The 20,891-nt window shown below is 41.3% G+C and overlaps 1 protein-coding gene across 2 annotated transcripts in view; it reads right to left on the minus strand.

Moving 5' to 3' along the window:
- Positions 1-20,891, minus strand: part of TRPM3 (transient receptor potential cation channel subfamily M member 3) — a 717,940-nt gene that overhangs the window by 214,642 nt on the left and 482,407 nt on the right. For both annotated transcript variants that reach the window (XM_073670333.1, XM_073670354.1), the window contains exons 9-10: positions 11,388-11,460; positions 6,866-6,966 (exon numbers count right to left, since the gene is read on the minus strand). In XM_073670333.1, coding sequence (XP_073526434.1) covers positions 6,866-6,966; positions 11,388-11,460 — 174 coding nt within the window. The remainder of the gene's footprint in view (positions 1-6,865; positions 6,967-11,387; positions 11,461-20,891) is intronic.

Consider the following 20,891-nt stretch of genomic DNA (forward strand, 5'->3'; position numbering starts at 1 on the left):
GAATTTGAAGAGCCCATGATGTGCCTAAACAGTGGAGCTCCCCCGCAAGTGACCCCATTTTGGAAACTATACCCCTCAAGGATTTTATTAAGGTGTATAGTGAACATTTTGAACCCAGAGGTACGACACAGAATTTGTTTACATTAGGTCATCATATTGAATAAGTTGTCATTAGTCTTGAGCGCAAGTGCTCGCTACTTGAGTTTGCATCGGGTACTCAGGTATGCACCATGTACAGCGTGTGCTCGAGTGACATGCTCGAGTCCCTGCTCCGCATGTTTCACGGTTATTAGACACCCAAAAAAAACCATGCGGGGATCGCTCATGCATGGCAGGCAATCCCCGTAAAGTTTTTTTGGCTGCGAAGCATATGGGGCAGAGACTCGAGCATGTCACTCAAATACCCACGATACTCAATGCATACCAGAGCACCCGATGCAAACTCAAGTAGCGAGCACTTGCGCTCAACACTAGTCGCCATATCGTCATCTTTTTTCTTACTTTTGAAAAAAATCCCAACCCCATCACAACCCTAACCCCAACCCTAACCCCAACCCCAGCCCTAACCGTAGCACAACCCTAACCGTAGCACAACCCTAACCGTAGCACAACCCTAACCCTAGCACAACCCTAACCCTAGCACAACCCTAACCCTAGCACAACCCTAACCCCAAACCCAGCCCTAACCCTAGCCCAATCCTAACCCAAGAGTTTATTTTTGACGCTGTTCCTCGTGCGGTATAAGTGATTAGACGACTTTATTCTTCGGGTTGGTGTGATTAAAGCAATACCAGAATCATATGGGGTTTTTATGACTGACAGCTGTCACACACAAAAAGACGCATTTTTTGTAAAATCTAGTTTTTGCATCGCCATATTTTGAGAGCTATAATTTTTCCAGATTTTGGCAGACAGTCATGTGACGGCTCGTTTTTTGCGGGATGAGTTGACGTTGTTATTGGTGCCATTTTCAGGCACGTGACTTTTTTGATCGCTTTCTATTCCGATTTTTGGGAGGCAGAATAAACAAAAACCAACAATTCAGGAATTGTTTTTTTTTTTTTTTATTCTGTTCCGCGTGTGGTAAAAGTGATAAGGCAGCTTTATTCTTCGGGTCAGTACGTTTACAGCGGTACCACATTTATATAGTTTTTCTATGTTTTGCACTTTTACATAATAAAAGCAATTTTATAGAAAAAAATATTTTTTAGCATAGCTTTATTCTGAGAGCTATAACTTTTTTATTTTTCGGCTGACGGAGCTGTATGTCAGCTTGTTTTTTGCGGGACAAGATGACGTTTTCAGCGGTACCATTTTTATTTATATTCGTCTTTTTGATCGCGTGTTATTCCATTTTTTATTTGGCGGTATGGTGATAAAGCATTGTTTTTTGCTTCGTTTTTTTTTTTTTTTTTTACCGTGTTCACTGAAGGGGTTAACTAGTGGGACAGTTTTATAGGTCAGGTTGTTCCGGACGTGGCGATACCAAATATGTGTACTTTTATTGTTTTTTTTGTTTTTTTTATAATAATATTTATTGATGGGTACATTATATTTTTATTTTTGGTGGATTATTTTATTTATTTATTTTTTATATTTTTGCAATTTTTTTTTTTTTTTTTTCACTTACTGACAGTTTTTATACTTTATTACTTTGTCCCACTATGGGACTTTCACTTTTTTTTCTCTGATCGCCTGCATGGCACAGGAATGCAGCACCATCCCTGTGTCATACAGGCTATCAGCGCTGCACAGTGAGAAGATTGTTTGGAGATGCACTGCGCATGTCCAAACAATCTTCCTGCTGTCTGGTGACCCGGATGTTGTCATGACGACATCGGGTCGTCATGGCAACACCCGAGAAGCCTTTGCAGACAGCACTGGAAGCCGGAAGAGGAGGTGAGTATCTGCGATCACCTCCCCTTGCCCCCGCAATGCTGCGATCGGCTGCGATCGACTTCGATCGCAGCATCGCAGGGGTTAATGTGCTGGGAGCAGTGCAGGACCGCTCCCTGCACATAGTACTGGGTGTCAGCTGTGACAATCAGCTGACACCCGGCGGCGATCGCGCCCGCACAGCCTGTGTGCGCGCGCGATCGCGATGACGTACTAATACGGGTCTGGCTCTTAAGTCCCAGAGCACAGACGCGTATTAGTACGTCAGATGTTATTAAGGGGTTAAAGGGCTTGTCCACCACTTGGACAAGCCCTTCTCGATTCCTATGTTTCCCTCATTAAAATAATAACACTTAGGGCTTGCTCCAACTTGTGATGTGATTAAATCGGACGAATGCAATCCAATAAAAAATCAGATTGCATTCGGTCCAATGTTAACCTATGATGGTGTTCTCATTTGCGGTTTTTTTTTCAGCTCCGATCAAATTGAGATTGTACTGAAATAAAAAAGCAGCATGCTATGGTTTCATGCGAAATTCAGATAGCATGCACCTATATAATTCTATGGGAGCGTGTGAAACATCGCACTGCACTCGGATATCACCCGAGTACAGTACAATATCTGCAGACGCCGGCAACAGAGGAGATGGAGAAATTACTTTCTCCATCTCCTCCGCAGCTGTGCTGCGATTTTCTTATGCGAGAGGATCGGAGCACAGAGGACTGACACTCTGCTCACGCTCGCAGCAGAGCTGGAGCCAAGTGTCATTTGCATATCGCATCAGATGCCATACGCTAATGTGTCTCCGACCTTATAGTCATCTCCAGTGCCTGCACCGTTCCACCGGGGTCGACAGTGGTTCTCTTGAGGATCACATGACATAACAACGTATTTGACATATGGAGGACATGAGATGGCAGCTGCAGCTCTAACTTCTTTCAAGTGTTTTGATTTGTCAGAAAGAGGGGAGAGTGAAGCCCAGTGCTGATTGGCCACAGGGATCTTGAGACATAACTATGTGACGTGATCCCTGGAAGAGCCAATGCACCGGAGATGAGTATATGTGTTATTATTTTTCTGAGGTGTCAGGAACGTAAGTGACGACATCGGGGAGATCACACAATATCTCACCGCTGCCATCACTCTGTCAGGATTTCGTCAGGATTGAACAGGGATTCTCGAGCGCACGATCCCGATTACTCACTATGTAGCTGTCGCAAGCGGGCAGAAAGCATATGGATTCACACCTCTGGATTCCAACGCATGGAATATGTGTATACGCCCCATATGGTTACTGGCAGCTTCACGAAAGCCCAATTATTATTATTCGCTGCCACCACCAGCCAGTTTAAAATATAATACAGGCCTGGTCGGACGTCTGCGTTCTGGTAGCGTATGGCTTCGGGGGAGGGAATGATTACAGGACAAAAGAAACAGAACTATTACATTTTATATTTAATCCAAAAGGGAGACAGTGTTTAGGAAAATATACAAAGATTATACAAAAGGAGACAATACAATACATATGAAGTTACACAAAATAATAAGGATTAAAAAAGAAACTTACTATACGATCACAGAGACGATTCAATATAGCTGGAGGGGAGGCACTTGATTAGACCGTTATCGAAAGGCATTATTTGCTATAATAAAAATATACTTCCGGCAATGAATACTGATCCATCCTCAGTGCGGTCTTTTATGCTGAAGGGGGAGGCCGGCCCACACACCCCCTGTGCTGACATCATGTGGGCTGAGATCCAGCCTTCACATTTTTAATAAAATCGCTAACTTCTGGGATAACTTATCGCTCGTTGATTGCAGAAGCTTGCAAACGACGCCATAATTTCCACTATGAATTTGCCTTTCTTTAGAGACCACACATGACATAGTTGCGGTCTGTTATTTTGTTACTGTAACATACCTGGCGGCGTCCTTGCATAGTGGTCCATCTCCCACTGTGCAAGAGCGCGCACTTGATTTCCAGTCCAGACTGCCACTCTGGCTTCTTTCCATACTGTCTGCTTTGCTCTGCTCTGGCTGCTTAGGGCGACGCCCGCTGAACTTCCTGTTTCTTGTAGCTGCTGCAGACACACCCCTAATGCGTCCTCAGCCTATTGCTGTCTGTCACCTGGTATTTAGACCAGCTCCTCCTTGGAATCCATGCCTGAGCATCTTGTTCTGTCAGTTGGCTTCTTGTCACTGATGTGCCAGGTCCTGTCTATGTTTCCTGCCTTACAGTATCAGTTCCCGTGTCTGAACTGTGTCCTGTCTGTGCACTTTAGCCAGCTGTCTGTCTGCTTTCCTGGAGGCTGTATTTCCAGGCCTGTCTGAACTCGCTCCTAGCCTGTTCGTCTCGCCCTCTGGGGGCCGCATACCCAGACTCGCTCCTGCATTTTGTTGCAGTAACTGTTCTTGTCTGAACTGTCTCCTAGCTTCTTACCTGTTTTGTCTTTATGTCCATTTGCTCCCTTTTTCTGTAGAGTCTGAACCTGCACCTAACTTCTACTTGTTGTCATTGTACTTCCGTTTGTGAGTTGGAGTCCTTTCGCTACTTCTTTGCAAGTACCCTGTGTGTATCTGGTTCTGCCTTTCTTTTCCAGTCTGTTCCGTGTGAGCAGAGCCCTGTCCCCTTTGCTTTGTCTTTGTTTACCGCTTCGGCGATTTATCTCTGTCCTGTCTTACTTACCGCTTCGGCGGTTCCTGCCCGCTCAGCCTTGTCCACCGCACTTGCGGTTTTGCTCTGCTCAGCCCTGTCCACCGCGTCTGCGGTTTTGCTCTGCTCAGCCCTGTCCACCGCGTCTGCGGTTTTGCTCTGCTCGGCCTTGTCCATCGCGTCTGCGGTTTTGCTCTGCTCGGCCTTGTCTACCGCGTCTGCGGTTTTGCTCTGCTCAGCCTTGTCCACCATGTCTGCGGTTTCGCTCTGCTCAGCCTTGTCTACCGCGTCTGCGGTTTTGCTCTGCTCAGCCTTGTCTACCGCGTCTGCGGTTTCGCTCTGCTCAGCCTTGTCTACCGCGTCTGCGGTTTTGCTCTGCTCAGCCTTGTCTACCGCGTCTGCGGTTTTGCTCTGCTCAGCCTTGTCTACCGCGTCTGCGGTTTCGCTCTGCTCAGCCTTGTCTACCGCGTCTGCGGTTTCGCTCTGCTCAGCCTTGTCTACCGCGTCTGCGGTTTCGCTCTGCTCAGCCTTGTCTATCGCGTCTGCGGTTTCGCTCTGCTCAGTCTTGTCTGCCACATCCGTGGTTTCGCTCTGCTCAGCCCTGTCCACCGCATCAGCGGTTTTGTTCTGCACAGCCCTGTCCACCGCGTCTGCGGTTTTGCTCTGCTCGGCTTTGTCCACCGCGTCTGCGGTTTTGCTCTGCTCGGCCTTGTCCACCGCGTCTGCGGTTTTGCTCTGCTCGGCCTTGTCTACCGCGTCTGCGGTTTTGTTCTGCTCGGCCTTGTCTAACGCGTCTGCGATTTTGCTCTGCTCGGCCTTGTCTACCGCGTCTGCGGTTTTGCTCTGCTCAGCCTTGTCTACCGTGTCTGCGGTTTTGCTCTGCTCAGCCTTGTCTACCGCGTCTGCGGTTTCGCTTTGCTCTGCTTGATTACCACATCTGCGGCTCTGAACCCGTCTCCCAGTCTGTACTGGACCCTACCCAGCCTGCGCTCTAGCCTGCCTGTTCCTGTATTCCCCGGTGTGGGTCAACAGCCGTGTCCAGGGTCTGACCTGGAGTGGCACCTGGTCCCTCTGCTCGGTTCCTCCCTGGTGCACTGGCGTCGTATGCCGTCGTGCGACCTTGGTCGGATCGGGCAGATACTTAGTTACGCCCCTTCAGGCACTCTCCGGTTCATGGCACAGTGGAATCACTAATCACGCACACGCCAGTCAGTCCGGGCGTGTGCATAACAGTTACTTTTGCATTACCGCTCCCCGGAGGGGCTCACAGCTACAGAAAAATAAGCATATTGTTCCTTGGCTGACCCTGTCACTAAAAATATAGGTATTGTTATTATCGGACGTATGGAACTTCAGATATTCCATATTTTGCGCCGGTGCCTGCCCGGCTAAAGATTTCTGTTGAATTCCTTTTGAAGCTCTGGGAATACAACCTTCTCAGCTAGATGTACATTTATTACAAGCCTGTGTTAATTGGGTTTGGTAGCACCCTCTGTGCTAGCAGTTGTCTACAGCAACTTCTACTGTGTGTTAGTTTGCATAGACGCCACTGGCCAAAGTGTCAGCTCTTCTCTTGTGACAAATGGTATAGGGGAGGAGGGAAGAGGGGTTTAGAAGAAATTGTTAATATTTTCTTAATATTTTTATGACATGGGGGTAAATGCAGGAATTGAGAAGAAGGTGGCAGAGAATTGGACAACCCCTTTAACACTTTTCTTTTATTTACAGCCCATTGCTTTGGAAGCCGACCACTGCTGCTGGACAGCTGAACATGTGGAGTGCTTTCAAGTTCTTTCCTACTGAGCTTGTAAGCACTGTTTTGAAGCTGTCCAGAATCACTGGAGCACCCTATAAACTCCTAATCTTGACTAGCTTTAGCACTGTGCTTACAAAGTGGTCGATCTCTTAGGCAACAAGCTGAAAACAAAAGAAGTATGTTAATATCTGAAGGACAGCTGCAAATTTTATCGATCAGTAAATTGTAAGAGTGCCTGTTTTTATAATCAACCTCTGACAATATTCATCTATGAAGATGGCAATAACCCTTTAACTCATTTAACAGCCAGCAAAATGCAGAGAAACAAAAAAAGCCTGGAAAAAGCCAAATGGTGCACTATTTTTTATGAAATCCAGTTGCAAAACTGAATACGGTTAGATAGAAATGCCACACTCTATTAAGAAATTACTTATAAAGCAAAGCTCCTACAGATCAAAACGAGTTCTTTACTACAAAATCAACTCTGTCTAAATTTGTAAAAATAAATCCATTTAGTAGCACAAAAGTCAAATATCATAAACATCTAAAACTGTACCGGCCACTGTTGTCCATAAATAAAGATCTGGCTTCTAGCGATATCCACTCTGTTCCAGGCTAATGCGAGGCTCAGCTGGTCCGGAGCCGAGGCATTGGCACCTGATTATCAGTAAGAAAATAGAAAGTCAAATAGTGCGGAAAAAATGCAGTAATGTACTCAGCATCTACACCGTGTCTTCACTATCTGGCATATTTAGGGAACTATTCCCACTTAACTATGCAAATAATAATTCATTAATCATCTTATTATTAATAATATTAAACAATAATAAATAGTTGATCATAGCTTGAAGGGGTTGTCTGGTCTCAGAACAAAAGTCTGCATTCACTCTGTGTGCGGTGGGCATATAACATAATTACGATTGGTGATCATAAGTATGCAAATTACATACATGTGGTCATATGACCGGCCACTCCCACCAGGAATACCGGGGAATCGTGGCAGTGTGTGCACCGCACATTATCGTGATTCTGCAGTCACATATAGTGAATGTAGACTTTAGTTCATCATTCTTCTCTTGCTTTAATAGAAATGAGCTGTCGGACTGGCCCCAGGGTTCTTATTTAGTGTTCCTGATTACAATAAGTAATAGCATTCATCAAAATACATAACAAAAGGTCTACCAGTTGGCACTAATTTTTATTTAAAGTACTGGTTTATACAAATTTATTTTTTAATGAGTAACCTTTTAATATTAGGACTCATGCACACAGCAAAATCTCGGGCCTGTACAACTGTATACTGAGTCTTTCATTAAAGCAATGCTCGTAATTTCCATAACTTGGAAATAGATGACATATGCTACATTTTTTCAATCTTTCAATCGTCCTATTTCAGAGGCATATGGAGGTATCTGTGGCCACCAGATGACAGATCAGTATAACACAGATCGGTAATGTGTTCACATACATGAAGGCTTGCTTAAAGGATATGTACACCTTTTCAAGGAATTTTATTATTTTCTTCCTAAATGAAAAGTTAAGGAACCTTCTCCATAGTCTTTTTTTTCATCTTGTTGCTGTTGATTTTGTAATTTATCTAGCTGAATGCTAGTTGACTGAAAAACAATCAGAGCTCCTGCTCAGTTCTGACGGCTTGCCCTGCACTCCCCTTATTTTTATTCAGTGCTTTATAGCAGGTGTGGAAAAGAAAACAGGCTACAGATAAGAAAAGCACATGAAGAAGAGATGAGTGCAGGATAGAAGCTGTGCTGGTATATGAACTAATGATGATAGTAGCCCCTTAGCTTTACAAATACATCACATCCAGCCTATATTACTGGGAGAGATACTCCTACAAGAGAAAAGTCTGAAACATGGATCTGTATATCAGGGGTCTTAAAACGAATAAATATAAAAACATTGCAGAATGTAATTTAGTGCAATTTTATTATCTAAGGGTAACGACTAACATATTTAAAAATATATTTTTTTCTATGTCAAATGTATCCATATCTTTCAAACTATTTCTGGTTAAAGGGCATGTGTCTTCTCTTTGCTCTGATGGTAGTGCTGTTAAAATTTGAATTACATTTGTTGAACAAACTAATTTGTCTTTAGATAATGAAGTACATGTAAATAATGAAGGACATTTAACCCTTTAAAAACCAACTATTTTTTCTGTTTTTGCACTTACATTTTTTGCCTTCCCTTGTTCCTAGAGCCATAACTTTTTTAACTTCTGTCGACATAGCTGACATGAGGGTTTGTTTTATGCAGGATGAGTTGTAGTTTTGAAAGATAACATTCATTTTACCATATAATGTACTGAAAAACGGTAGAAAAAATTCCAAGTCCAGTGAAATTGCGAAAACAATGCAATTCTGCCATTGGCTTTTGGATTTAGTTTTTATGGTATTGTTTGATAAAATTGGCCTGGTCGCATGATTTTCCAGGTCAGTACAATTACAACGATACCAAACTTGTCCAGTTTTATTGTCATTTTAATGGTGAAAAAGAAATTGAAATTTATTCTAAAAAAAATGTTGATGTGTGTTTGAGACCCCTAACTTTTTATTTATTTGTCTATGGAGCTGTGTGAGGGCTTGTGTTTTGCGCACTAAGCTATTATTATTATTATTTATTTTTAGAGCACCATTGATTCCATGGTGCTGTACATGAGAGGGGGATGTTTTATCCATACCATTTTGTGTACAGATGATATATAGATCACTTTTAGTTGTATATTTTGGGAGAAGTGGGGTGGCCAAAAAGTGACAACTTTGGTGTTCCGATTTTTTTTTCTTTGCAGCTAGTAATGATATTATATGGTATCAATAATTGTATATTTTCAGAAATTTTACTTTTTTGGACAACAATAATATATTTATTATTTTCATTATTTTAAATTTTTTCTTTTTAATCAGAGAAAAAAGAATGATTAGATTTTTTTCATTTTTGATAATTTTTTTATTTTTACTTTAAGGCTGTGATCCAATTGCAAAAGGCAGATATTTATAATAAAATGTCAATTCAGTGTATATACAGTTTTAATGATAAATGAGTACACTCCAACAGATTTGTCAGAAAACCTTTAGTTTCCTTTTAGAATCACAATTTTCTATGGGATACCATACTACAAAATACTCCCAATAAGTGGGTAATTGACTGCAAACATGACTTGTTATTTTGCACACCCAAAAAAGTAATTTTTCAAATTAATTAAAGACCATGTTGTAAATATAAGTACATCCCAATGAAAGCCTATGGAGCAATGCTTCTATATATCTTGTATATCACCAGCGCGTGTTTTCTATCAGTAGTCTACAACCTGCTTTTTCAAATTACTGGTCCTTGCATATCTTGAAAGCCATGAAAGATGTAGATTGACATGGTATCCTGAGACTGGCAATTTAATAACAGCTAGAGCAGGGGTCCTCAAACTACGGCCTGCGGGCCACATGCGGCCCGCGGAGGACTTTCATCTGGCCCGCCGGGCTATGGGCGGAGGAGAGGAGAGCGGTGCCATTGCCCGCCCTTCCCCCCGCTTGCTCAGGGCCCCGGCAGGCGGATACTTACCTCTCCCCGTGCCTCTGCAGATCCGCTGTCTTCCTGCTCTACGCTTCCTGTGACTTCTCAGGTCAGAGGGTGCGGTGACGTCTTTACACCGCGCCCTCCCAAGTGCCATCACAGGCAGCGCAGAGCGAGACGCCGCCGCCGCGATGCTGGAGTCCAGAACAGAGCAGCGGCAGCACTTGAGAAGTGAGGTGAGTATTGGATTTTTTTTTTTTTTATTATATGGAGGCATAGGTCATTATATGGGATGGTGACATCCTGCAAGGGGTATAATATGAGGGGTGACATCCTGCATAGGGCATGGTATGGGGGGTGACATCCTGCATGGGGCATTATATGGGGGGGGTGACATGCTGCATGGGGCATTATATGGGGGGGTGACATGCTGCATAGGGCATTATATGGGGGGGTGACATGCTGCATGGGGCATTATATGGGGGGTGACATGCTGCATGGGGCATTATAAAGACAGGAGAGTGATATCCTGCATGGGGCATTATATGGGGGGGTGACATCCTGCATGGGGCATTATATGGGGGGTGACATCCTGCATGGGGCATTATATGGGGGGTGACATCCTGCATGGGGCATTATATGGGGGGGAAAGGGACATCCTGCATGGGGCATTATATGGGGGGAAAGGGACATCCTGCATGGGGCATAATATGGGGGGTGACATGCTGCATAGGGCATAATATGGGGGGGTGACATGCTGCATGGGGCATTATATGGGGGGGGTGACATGCTGCATGGGGCATTATATGGGGGGTGGCATCCAGCATGGGGCATTATAAGGGGGGAACAGCCTGCATGGGGCATTATAAGGGGTGGAACAGCCTGCATATGGCATTATAAGGGGGAAACAGCCTGCCTATTGGGAACATTTACCTGCCCATTGAGGACCTATGCTGCCTATTGGGGATATTTACCTGCCTATTGGGGACATTTACCTGCCTATTGGGGACATTTACCTGCCTATTGGGGACCTATGCTGCCTATTGGGTACATTTACCTGCCTATTGGAGACCTATGCTGCCTATTGGGGATATTTACCTGCCTATTGGGGACATTTACCTGCCTATTGGGGATATTTACCTGCCTATTGAGGACCTATGCTGCCTATTGGGTACAGTTACCTACCTATTGAAATACCGGTTGATTTCACTTTACTTGTTCTTCATTTTAAATATTGTATTTGTTCCTGTATTGTCTTTTTTACTGCAAAATAAGATATGTGCAGTGTGCATAGGAATTTGTTCATAGTTTTTTTAAAAAACTATATTCCGGCCCTCCAATGGTCTGAGGGACAGTGAACTGGTCCCCTGTTTAAAAAGTTTGAGGACCCCTGAGCTAGAGAGTCGTAGGATACAGACCACAGCTCGTAATAATATCATGTCAGCAATGAATGCATTAGGATAATACAGATAAATGTCTGTACGATGTATATGTCTATGAAGATATTGTTAAAGTATTTTTTCATATTTATATTGATGTTTTATAATCACCTTTTAGAAGAGCTGTCAAGATTGCTAAATCAATATCTTGATGACCTTCTGATCCCATCCGAAACACTGTAATCTGAAAGATAAGGAAATGAAGGGTCGTATGATTGTTATTAAGGTAAGACAAATGATTAGATTAATTCTTGTAATCAACTTGCTAAAATCTAAAACACATTGCAAAATTACAATTATGATAGTAATCTCTGTCACTGTTTTTTTCAGGCATTTAATGACCACTGAATTACTCTGCCAACTTTAAGAACCCTCAAAAACTTTGTAAAATTTTGCTATTGACAATCATGCAGAGATATGAGTTGATCCCAGATCTAGAGTTGGTGAGAATCAATTTGCAGGACATAGTCTAGCGGCCACATCAGTAATTATAATCTTTGCCCGCTGGAGGGAAACCCTAAAAAGCTATTCCTTTCACATGGCATCCCTGGCTCCTCCTTTGATTAGCTGGCCTTGCCTGATGTTATTGTTGCGGAGTGAATGTGACATTGTACCAAACTATCTACTCAAAACAAGAGTCCCAGATGCCATCATGTATGAGGTGGTTCTCAGGACTCCAGTCCAAAAACCACAGACTACTGACACATCTACTGGACGAGGTCCTACAAATTGATTTGCACCAACTGTACCAAGAACCTGATGCTTAGGGGGATTTCTGTATGATTTAATAGGCTGTCTGATGGAGCATACCACAATTTCTACACAATGGAGTCCACAAGACGTTTTGGAATAGTTTTCAGAATCAAATACTGTAGTAGTTACAAAAATAGGAAAACTATCTTTCCCTCTTACACTCCTTTCTTGTGTGGCATTAAAAACTGATACAAAAAACTGCATGTCCGATTTTAAGCTAATTGTGTTATTCAATATGAACGAAAACAGAGATATATAGACAACTGTAGGTGTATATAGAGGACATACAGTGGTGGCCAAAAGTATTGGCACCGCCTGCAATTCTGTCAGATAATACTCAGTTTCTTCCTGAAAATGATTGCAATCACAAATTCTTTGGTATTATTATTTTCATTTAATTTGCTTGCAAGGAAAAAACACAAAAGAGAATGAAGCAAAAATCAAATCATTGATCATTTCACACAAAACTCCAAAAATGGGCCAGACAAAAGTATTGGCACCCTCAGCCTAATACTTGGTTGCACAACCTTTAGCCAAAATAACGGCGAACAACCGCTTCCGGTAACCATCAATGAGTTTCTTACAATGCTCTGCTGGAATTGTAGACCATTCTTCTTTGGCAAACTGCTCCAGGTCCCTGATATTTGAAGGGTGCCTTCTCCAAACTGCCATTTTGAGATCTTTCCACAGGTGTTCTATGGGATTCAGGTCTGGACTCATTGCTGGCCACCTTAGAAGTCTCCAGTGCTTTCTCTCAAACCATTTTATAGTGCTTTTGGAAGTGTGTGTTTGGGTCATTGTCCTGCTGGAAGACCCATGATCTCTGAGGGAGACCCAGCTTTCTCACACTGGGCCCTACATTATGCTGCAAAATTTGTTGGTAGTCTTCAGACTTCATAATGCCATGCAGATGGTCAAGCAGTTCAGTGCCAGAGGCAGCAAAGCAACCCCAAAACACCAGGGAACCTCCGCCATGTTTGACTGTAGGGACTGTGTTCTTTTCATTGAATGCCTCTTTTTTTTTCCTGTACACTCTATTTTGATGCTTTTTCCCAAAAAGCTCTACTTTTGTCTCATCTGACCAGAGAACATTCTTCCAAAACGTTTTAGGCTTTCTCAGGTAAGTTTTGGCAAACTCCAGCCTGGCTTTTTTATGTCTCGGGGTAAGAAGTGGGGTCTTCCTGGGTATCCTACCATACAGTCCCTTTTTTATTCAGACACCGACGGATAGTACGGGTTGACACTGTTGTACCCTCGGACTGCAGGGCAGCTTGAACTTGTTTGGATGTTAGTCGAGTTTCTTTATCCACCATCCGCACAATCTTGCGTTGAAATCTCTCGTCAATTTTTATTTTCCGTCCACATCTAGGGAGGTTAGCCACAGTGCCATGGGCTTTAAACTTCTTGATTACATTGCGCTCGGAAGACACAGGAACATTCAGGTCTTTGGAGATTGACTTGTAGCCTTGAGATTGCTCATGCTTCCTCACAATTTGGTTTCTCAAGTCCTCAGACAGTTCTTTGGTCTTCTTTCTTTTCTCCATGCTCAATGTGGTACACACAAGGACACAGGACAGAGGTTGAGTCAACTTTTATCCATGTTAACTGCCTGCAAGTGTGATTTAGTTATTGCCAACACCTGTTAGGTGCCACAGGTAAGTTACAGGTGCTGTTAATTACACGAATTAGAGAAGCATCACATGATTTTTCAAACAGTGCCAATACTTTTGTCCACCCCCTTTTTTAGGTTTGGTGTGGAATTGTATCCAATTTGGCTTTAGGACAATTCTTTTTGTGTTTTTTCATTGAAGACAAATTAAATGAAGATAATAATACCAAAGAATTTGTGATTGCAATCATTTTCAGGAAGAAACTGAGTATTATCTGACAGAATTGCAGGGGTGCCAATACTTTTGGCCACCACTGTATGAGTATGATCATGAAAGGTAGATAGTCACAGAAATTTTTGCAGAAAATAATTTATGTGTGAACAACATGTTTTAGTACGCCAGTGCGCATGAGCCTTGGAAAATTTCAAGCAACTCCTTTAATTGAAGAAGTTGCAAACAGATGATTGATTCTTTTGAAATTCAAATTCACCTGATTTGAAGATTTTTCAAATAAATTTGATTTGCCGCAAATTGATTTTACATGAATCATAACACTTCAAAATCTCCAATTACTCTCGAAAGTAGTTTACAACATTTAGGTCTCCTAGAACTATATCCAGCTCATATTAATCTCTTTAATACAAACATAGCCTTAGCAATGTCAAATTTACCTCATCATTGAAACGGATGGTATCCCTGTAGTAGCTAACTGCCCATTTAATAATACAGTGCACTGGCAAATTCTTTGTTTTTTGAAATTGAAAAAATGGTCCAAAAATTATCTCTTAGTCATTTGTGATCAGGCAGACTGTTGTGTGCAATACACTGACTCACACTGACATCATCTGGCTATGACTGAGGCGAGTGATATGCCATATATTCCATAATCCCTTCTACATGGTTCTCCTAGTGCGCTTGCCAGAGGTAAAGGAGGCCAATTTGCAACCTACATTTCGCAGTGCTACTACCCAAACTGGTGATGTGGTGGTGGTGTTGCTGCTGCTAGCGACTTCCACATTCTTAACAGTATGGGTCTTTTTTTATTTTACACTAACTAGTTTATTGCCACTGCTACTTTTTCTTATATGATACATTTTGTACAACATTATGATTACGTTTTGATATTATATTCAATCCTAATATTTCAACTCTTGACAAAAAGGATGTAGCAAGAAATGCTAGGTAGGTAGGTAGGTACATGCCCAGAAAGGAAAATGTGGCCGAAGGCTGCAGTATAGATGTGGCATGTATGATTGCCAAACTGAACTATTAAAACAAGTGAGGAAAAACAAAAATTAAAAGTCCATTTTTTTTTCGATTTTACAAAATTGAACCCTGTTCTCAAAAATGACATAACAAGACATGCTAGGTAGGTACACATCCAAAAAACAAGCACCTGCAACAGGGTGCTTATTAGTGTGGTGTGTACGGATGTAAAATTTGATTAGTAAAACAGATGTACAAAAAAAAAATGTTTGCGACATGCACACTTTATGAGGTAGACAGACACCGTTAAATGCCTGTGAAATAGCAGGGCAATGGGTCAGCACTTTGTGCTATATAGTGGTGTTCATGGAAGGGAAATACACGGAAAGAAAGCAGGTCCCGACACTCACGTGTTGAATGAATAACTGCTGTTTATTTCAATGCAGATCCAATTCTCAAGAGGTTGAGAAAAGCCTGTGAGAGGCTGAAGCGTCCAAATTGGATCTGCATTGAAATAAACCTGTTGAGAAAAGCCTGTGAGAGGTTGAAAAGTCCAAATTGGATCAACATTGAAATAAACAGCAGTTATTCATTCAACATGTGAGTGCCGGGACCTGCTTTCTATCACTGCAGCTAAATGTCTGGACTTAGAAGAGGAATTTTCTTTTGTATTTAAAAAAAAAAAAATATTCCACTTTCACAAAATGGATTGCATAAGAAGTGAAAAAACTCAGCACAGTCGCTAGTTACAAGTAAACACACTGGCTTTGATTGACATCGATTTCAGATTTGATTTTATTAAAAAAAAACTATTGTGCTGTATTGTTTCTGCTTTCTAGTACATTAAAAATGAAGAAAAATGTGTGATTGTAATTAAAATGGAGCATGACAAGCTGCCAGTTACACCATATCAATGATCAATCACATTGAGTCTGGCTCTGCAGCTGTTAGCACTTCTCCTATTTCTCTGTCCCACTATCAATTGTTTATATTAATTCTCTGTATTATTCACAGAATACTACACTCATCTTCTTCACTGCTGCCGTTATAGAACACAAGAATGTGTGGAGTTTATGTCCAGTGCTTTAGGACTTTTTCTTCATATATTTATTGTTGAGCTGTAATATCTGATGTCCTCTCACTATCCTAAACCACCTGAAAACGGCTGCTGCATTTCCTGTCTCAGCTTTTATCTAGATTTTCATAGTCCATTCAGATTGACTGCACTATACCATGTGAAGTAATAGCTGCAAGTCATAGGGAGGAAGCCAAGCCTTCTGTGGCTGATGGAATCCTCTGCAATGTGTAAATGCAAGAAGGCACTTTTTGGGCTATTCATGCAAATTGAATTGTAAAGTATTTGAATTTCAAAAAATTTTACATAATCTCGATTAACATTGAATCGATTTGATCATTCCTAGAGACAACTGTCCTGATTTTACTGGTTATTATATTTTATTATAGGGTATATTAAAAATTAATTCAGTAAAAAAGCCACTCAAACCATAAATGTGCAGAAAATATTAATGAATCAGAATATATTAATTTCACCAAAAGTAAAACATGATGAAAGTGTAAATAAAGACTTATAGCTTCTCTACAAAGAAGAATCCAGTACTAAGGACATTAATGATGATGGTAAATGACAAGTTTCTTTAAATATATTCCAGCTATAGAGTATATATTGCATGTAAATACATTCTACTAATAAATAAACAAAGTTCTAATCAAGCGATGAGTCACACACATTGGCATGTATAGCAGCAGAGGATTTCCATTGATATTTATTCATGAAGTGAAGAGATAATTCTGGAGGCGCTAAAATTGACTGCAGAAAATGTGACTGACAAATCTATCTATCTATCTATCTATCTATCTATCTATCTATCTATCTATCTATCTATCTAATATTTACTTATGTACAGCGGGTGAAATAAGTATTGAACTCATAACTAATTTTATATGTAAATATATTTCTAAGGGTGCTATTGACATGAAATTCTCAGCAGATGTCGGTAACAACCCATCCAATCCACACAGGCAAAGAAATCAAACCATAGATGTCCATAAATTAAATTACATGTAATAATAAGAAATGACGCGGGGAAAAAGTATTGAACACGCTTACTAAAATATATTCAATACTTTGTAAAAAAAGCCTTTGTTGGTGATGACAGCTTCAAGATGCCTTTTGTATGGGGAAACTAGTTGCATGCATTGCTCAGGTGTGATTTTGGCCCATTCTTCCACACAAACACTCTTCAAATCCTGAAGATTCCGTGGGCTCCTTCCATGAACTCAGAACTTTAGTTCCTTCCATAAATTTTACATTGGATTCAGGTCAAGTGATTGTCTGGGCCATTCTAGCAGCTTTATTTTCTTCCTCTGAAACCAACTGAAAGTTTATTTGACTGTGTGTTTGGGATCATTGTCTTGCTGAAATGTCCACTCTTGTTTCAACTTCATCATCCTGGTAGATGGCAACAGATTTTTATCAAGAATGTCTCGGCACATTTGTTCATTCATCCTTCCTTTAGTCATATGAATTTGCCAGTGGCATATGCTGAAAAACAGCTCCACACACCATGAGGTCACCTCCTCTAAACTTCACTGCTGGTATGGTGTTTTTGGGGTGATATGTAGTGTCTTTTGGCCTCCAAACACGTTGTGTATTATGGCATCCAAAGAGTTCAATTTTGCTCTCATCTGACCAAACTATTTTCTCCAAGTAATTGATAGGCTTGTCTAAATGTTGTTGAGCAAACTTTAAACATGCTTAGACAAGCTTTTTGTTCAGCAAGAGAGTCTTGCGTCGTTAGCATGCATACAGGCCATGGAGGTTAAGTGCATTACTTATAGTTTTCTTTAAAATAATTGTAACTGCTGATTCCAGGTCTTTCTGTGGTTCTCCATAGGTGGTCATTGGCTCTTGGACAACTCTTCTAATGATTCTTTTCACTACTCTGTATGAAATCTTGTGGGGAGCACCTGGTAGTGGCTGGTTTGTGGTGAAATTATATTCTTTCCACTTCCAGCTTATGGTCTCAACAATTCTCATTGGAACCTTTAGTAGTTTAAAAATTCTTCTGTAATCAATGCCATCAGTATGTTTTGCAAGGTGGCAAAGGTCATGAAACAGCTCACTGGTTTTACCCATCATGAGACATTTCTTGTGTGGCACCTTGGTAATGAGACACCTTTTTTATAGGCCGTCAGTTGAACCAGCTGATATTATTTGTCACTAAGTGGAAGGATTGCTTTCTAATTACTGATAGATTTTAGCTGATGTCATGACTTTCCATGGCTTTTTGCACCTCTCTTTCTTTATGTGGTCAATACTTTTTCCTGTGTTGTTTCTCATTATTACTAGTGTTACTCGCCCGAGCATCACGCTACTCGGGATGTTCGGCGAGCACTGAGCATTTCCGGGTTACTCGGGCGGGAGCTCAGGTCTCCGCCCTGCACATTTGGCGCTCTTTACACAGCCAATGAACATGCAGGGATTGCCAGCCAGTCACTATAATGCCGCAGCCATGTTGTTTGTGGGCATTACAGTGATTGGCTGGCTGCACAGCGTCACCTCGAGTATTTAAAACCGGGCGCCGCCATCTTGGACACAGTCGCTCCGGATCAGCCAGTGTAGGGTCAGTGCTGCTGAGTTAGGGACAGATATATAGTGCGAAATAGGTAGTGTAGGGTCTCTAAAGCCTGCCAAATCAAACAAACAGTCCTTCTCAGGACTAATATCCATCCCAGATATCAGGCAGGCAGGCAGGCTGTATAGGAGACGCAGTGGTTATACCAGCAAACGCTGCATTACAGTCCTGTGTGCTCCTGTTGGTCAAATAGGTAGACTTATCACCCCGGTCTCAGGAGTCAGGAAAAATTATTATTTTTTCCATCTAAATCCTGTATTTTTTTTTTCCTCAGTCAGACTGTCCAAATACGCGTCTTATTAACCTTTTGGTATTTCTACCTCCCCCAAAAAAATTAAGTGCGTCTCTGACTGTTCAGACACCAATATATCTGTTTAAAAGAGTCTGGTGAAGGCCAGAAAAATAGAACTGTGGTTTTGCAGTTCCACGGGACAAATCTCTGTATTATCCTGTTTTTGGCATTTTTTGCAGTAAAAAAACTGTAATAGTGTCTCCCTGACTGTTCAGACACCAATATATCTGTTTAAAAGAGTCTGGTGTACACCACATAACTATAACTGTGGTTTTGCAGTTTCACGGGTCAAATCTCTGTATTATCCTGCTTTTGGCATTTTTTGCCATAAAAAAAACAGTAATAGTGTCTCCCTGACTGGTCAGACACCAATATATCTGTTTAAAAGAGTCTGGTGTAGGCCAGAAAAATAGAACTGTGGTTTTGCAGTTCCCGGGTCAAATCTCTGTATTATCCTGTTTTTGGCATTTTTTGCCCGTTAAAAAAAACTGTAATAGTGTCTCCCTGACTGATCAGACACCAATATATCTGTTTAAAAGAGTCTGGTGTAGGCCAGAAAAATAGAACTGTGGTTTTGCAGTTCCATGAGTCAAATCTCTGTATTATCCTGTTTTTGTCATTTTTTTGCCGTAAAAAAAACTGTAATAGTGTCTCCCTGACTGGTCAGACACCAATATATCTGTTTAAAAGAGTCTGGTGTACGCCACATAACTATAACTGTGGTTTTGCAGTTCCACGGGTCAAATCTCTGTATTATCCTGCTTTTGGCATTTTTTGCCATAAAAAAAACTGTAATAGTGTCTCCCTGACTGGTCAGACACCAATATATCTGTTTAAAAGAGTCTGGTGTAGGCCAGAAAAAAAAAGAACTGTGGTTTAGCAGTTCCACGGGTCAAATCTCTGTATTATCCTGCTTTTGTCATTTTTTGCCGTAAAAAAAACCTGTAATAGTGTCTCCCTGACTAGTCAGACACCAATATATCTGTTTAAAAGAGTCTGGTGTACGCCACATAACTATAACTGTGGTTTTGCAGTTCCACGGGTCAAATCTCTGTATTATCCTGTTTTTGGCATTTTTTGCCGTAAATAAAACTGTAATAGTGTCTCCCTGACTGGTCAGACACCAATATATCTGTTTAAAAGTGTCTGGTGTACGCCACATAACTATAACTGTTGTTTTGCAGCTCCACGGGTCAAATCTCTGTATTATCCTGCTTTTGGCATTTTTTGCCGTAAAAAAAACTGTAATAGTGTCTCCCTGACTGTTCAGACACCAATATATCTGTTTAGAAGAGTCTGGTGTAGGCCATAAAAATAGAACTGTGGTTTTGCAGTTCCACGGGTCAAATCTCTGTATTATCCTGCTTTTGGCATTTTTTGCCGTAAAAAAAACTGTAATAGTGTCTCCCTGACTGGTCAGACATCAATATATCTGTTTAAAAGAGTCTGGTGTACGCCACATAACTATAACTGTGGTTTTGCAGTTCCACGGGTCAAATCTCTGTATTATCCTGTTTTTGGCATTTTTTGCCGTAAAAAAAACCTGTAATAGCGTCTCCCTGACTGGTCAGACACCAATATATCTGTTTAAAAGAGTCTGTTGTAGGCCAGAAAAATAGAACTGTGGTTTTGCAGTTCCACGGGTCAAATCTCTGTATTATCCTGCTTTTGGCATTTTTTGCTGTAAAAAAAACCTGTAATAGTGTCTCCCTGACTAGTCAGACACCAATATATCTGTTTAAAAGAGTCTGGTGTACGCCACATAACTATAACTGTGGTTTTGCAGTTCCACGGGTCAAATCTCTGTATTATCCTGTTTTTGGCATTTTTCGCCATAAAAAAAAACTGTAATAGTGTCTCCCTGACTGTTCAGACACCAATATATCTGTTTAAAAGAGTCTGGTGTAGGCCACAAAAATAGAACTGTGGTTTTGCAGTTCCACGGGTCAAATCTCTGTATTATCCTGTTATTGGCATTTTTTGCCGTAAAAAAAAAACTATAATAGTGTCTCCCTGACTGGTCAGACACCAATATATCTGTTTAAAAGATTCTGGTGTACGCCACATAACTATAACTGTGGTTTTGCAGTTCCATGGG

Source organism: Phyllobates terribilis, unplaced genomic scaffold, assembly GCF_046119375.1.
Source record: "Phyllobates terribilis strain yellow unplaced genomic scaffold, ASM4611937v1 Scaffold_1__5_contigs__length_1240528914, whole genome shotgun sequence".
Classification (NCBI taxonomy): Eukaryota; Metazoa; Chordata; class Amphibia; order Anura; family Dendrobatidae; genus Phyllobates; species Phyllobates terribilis.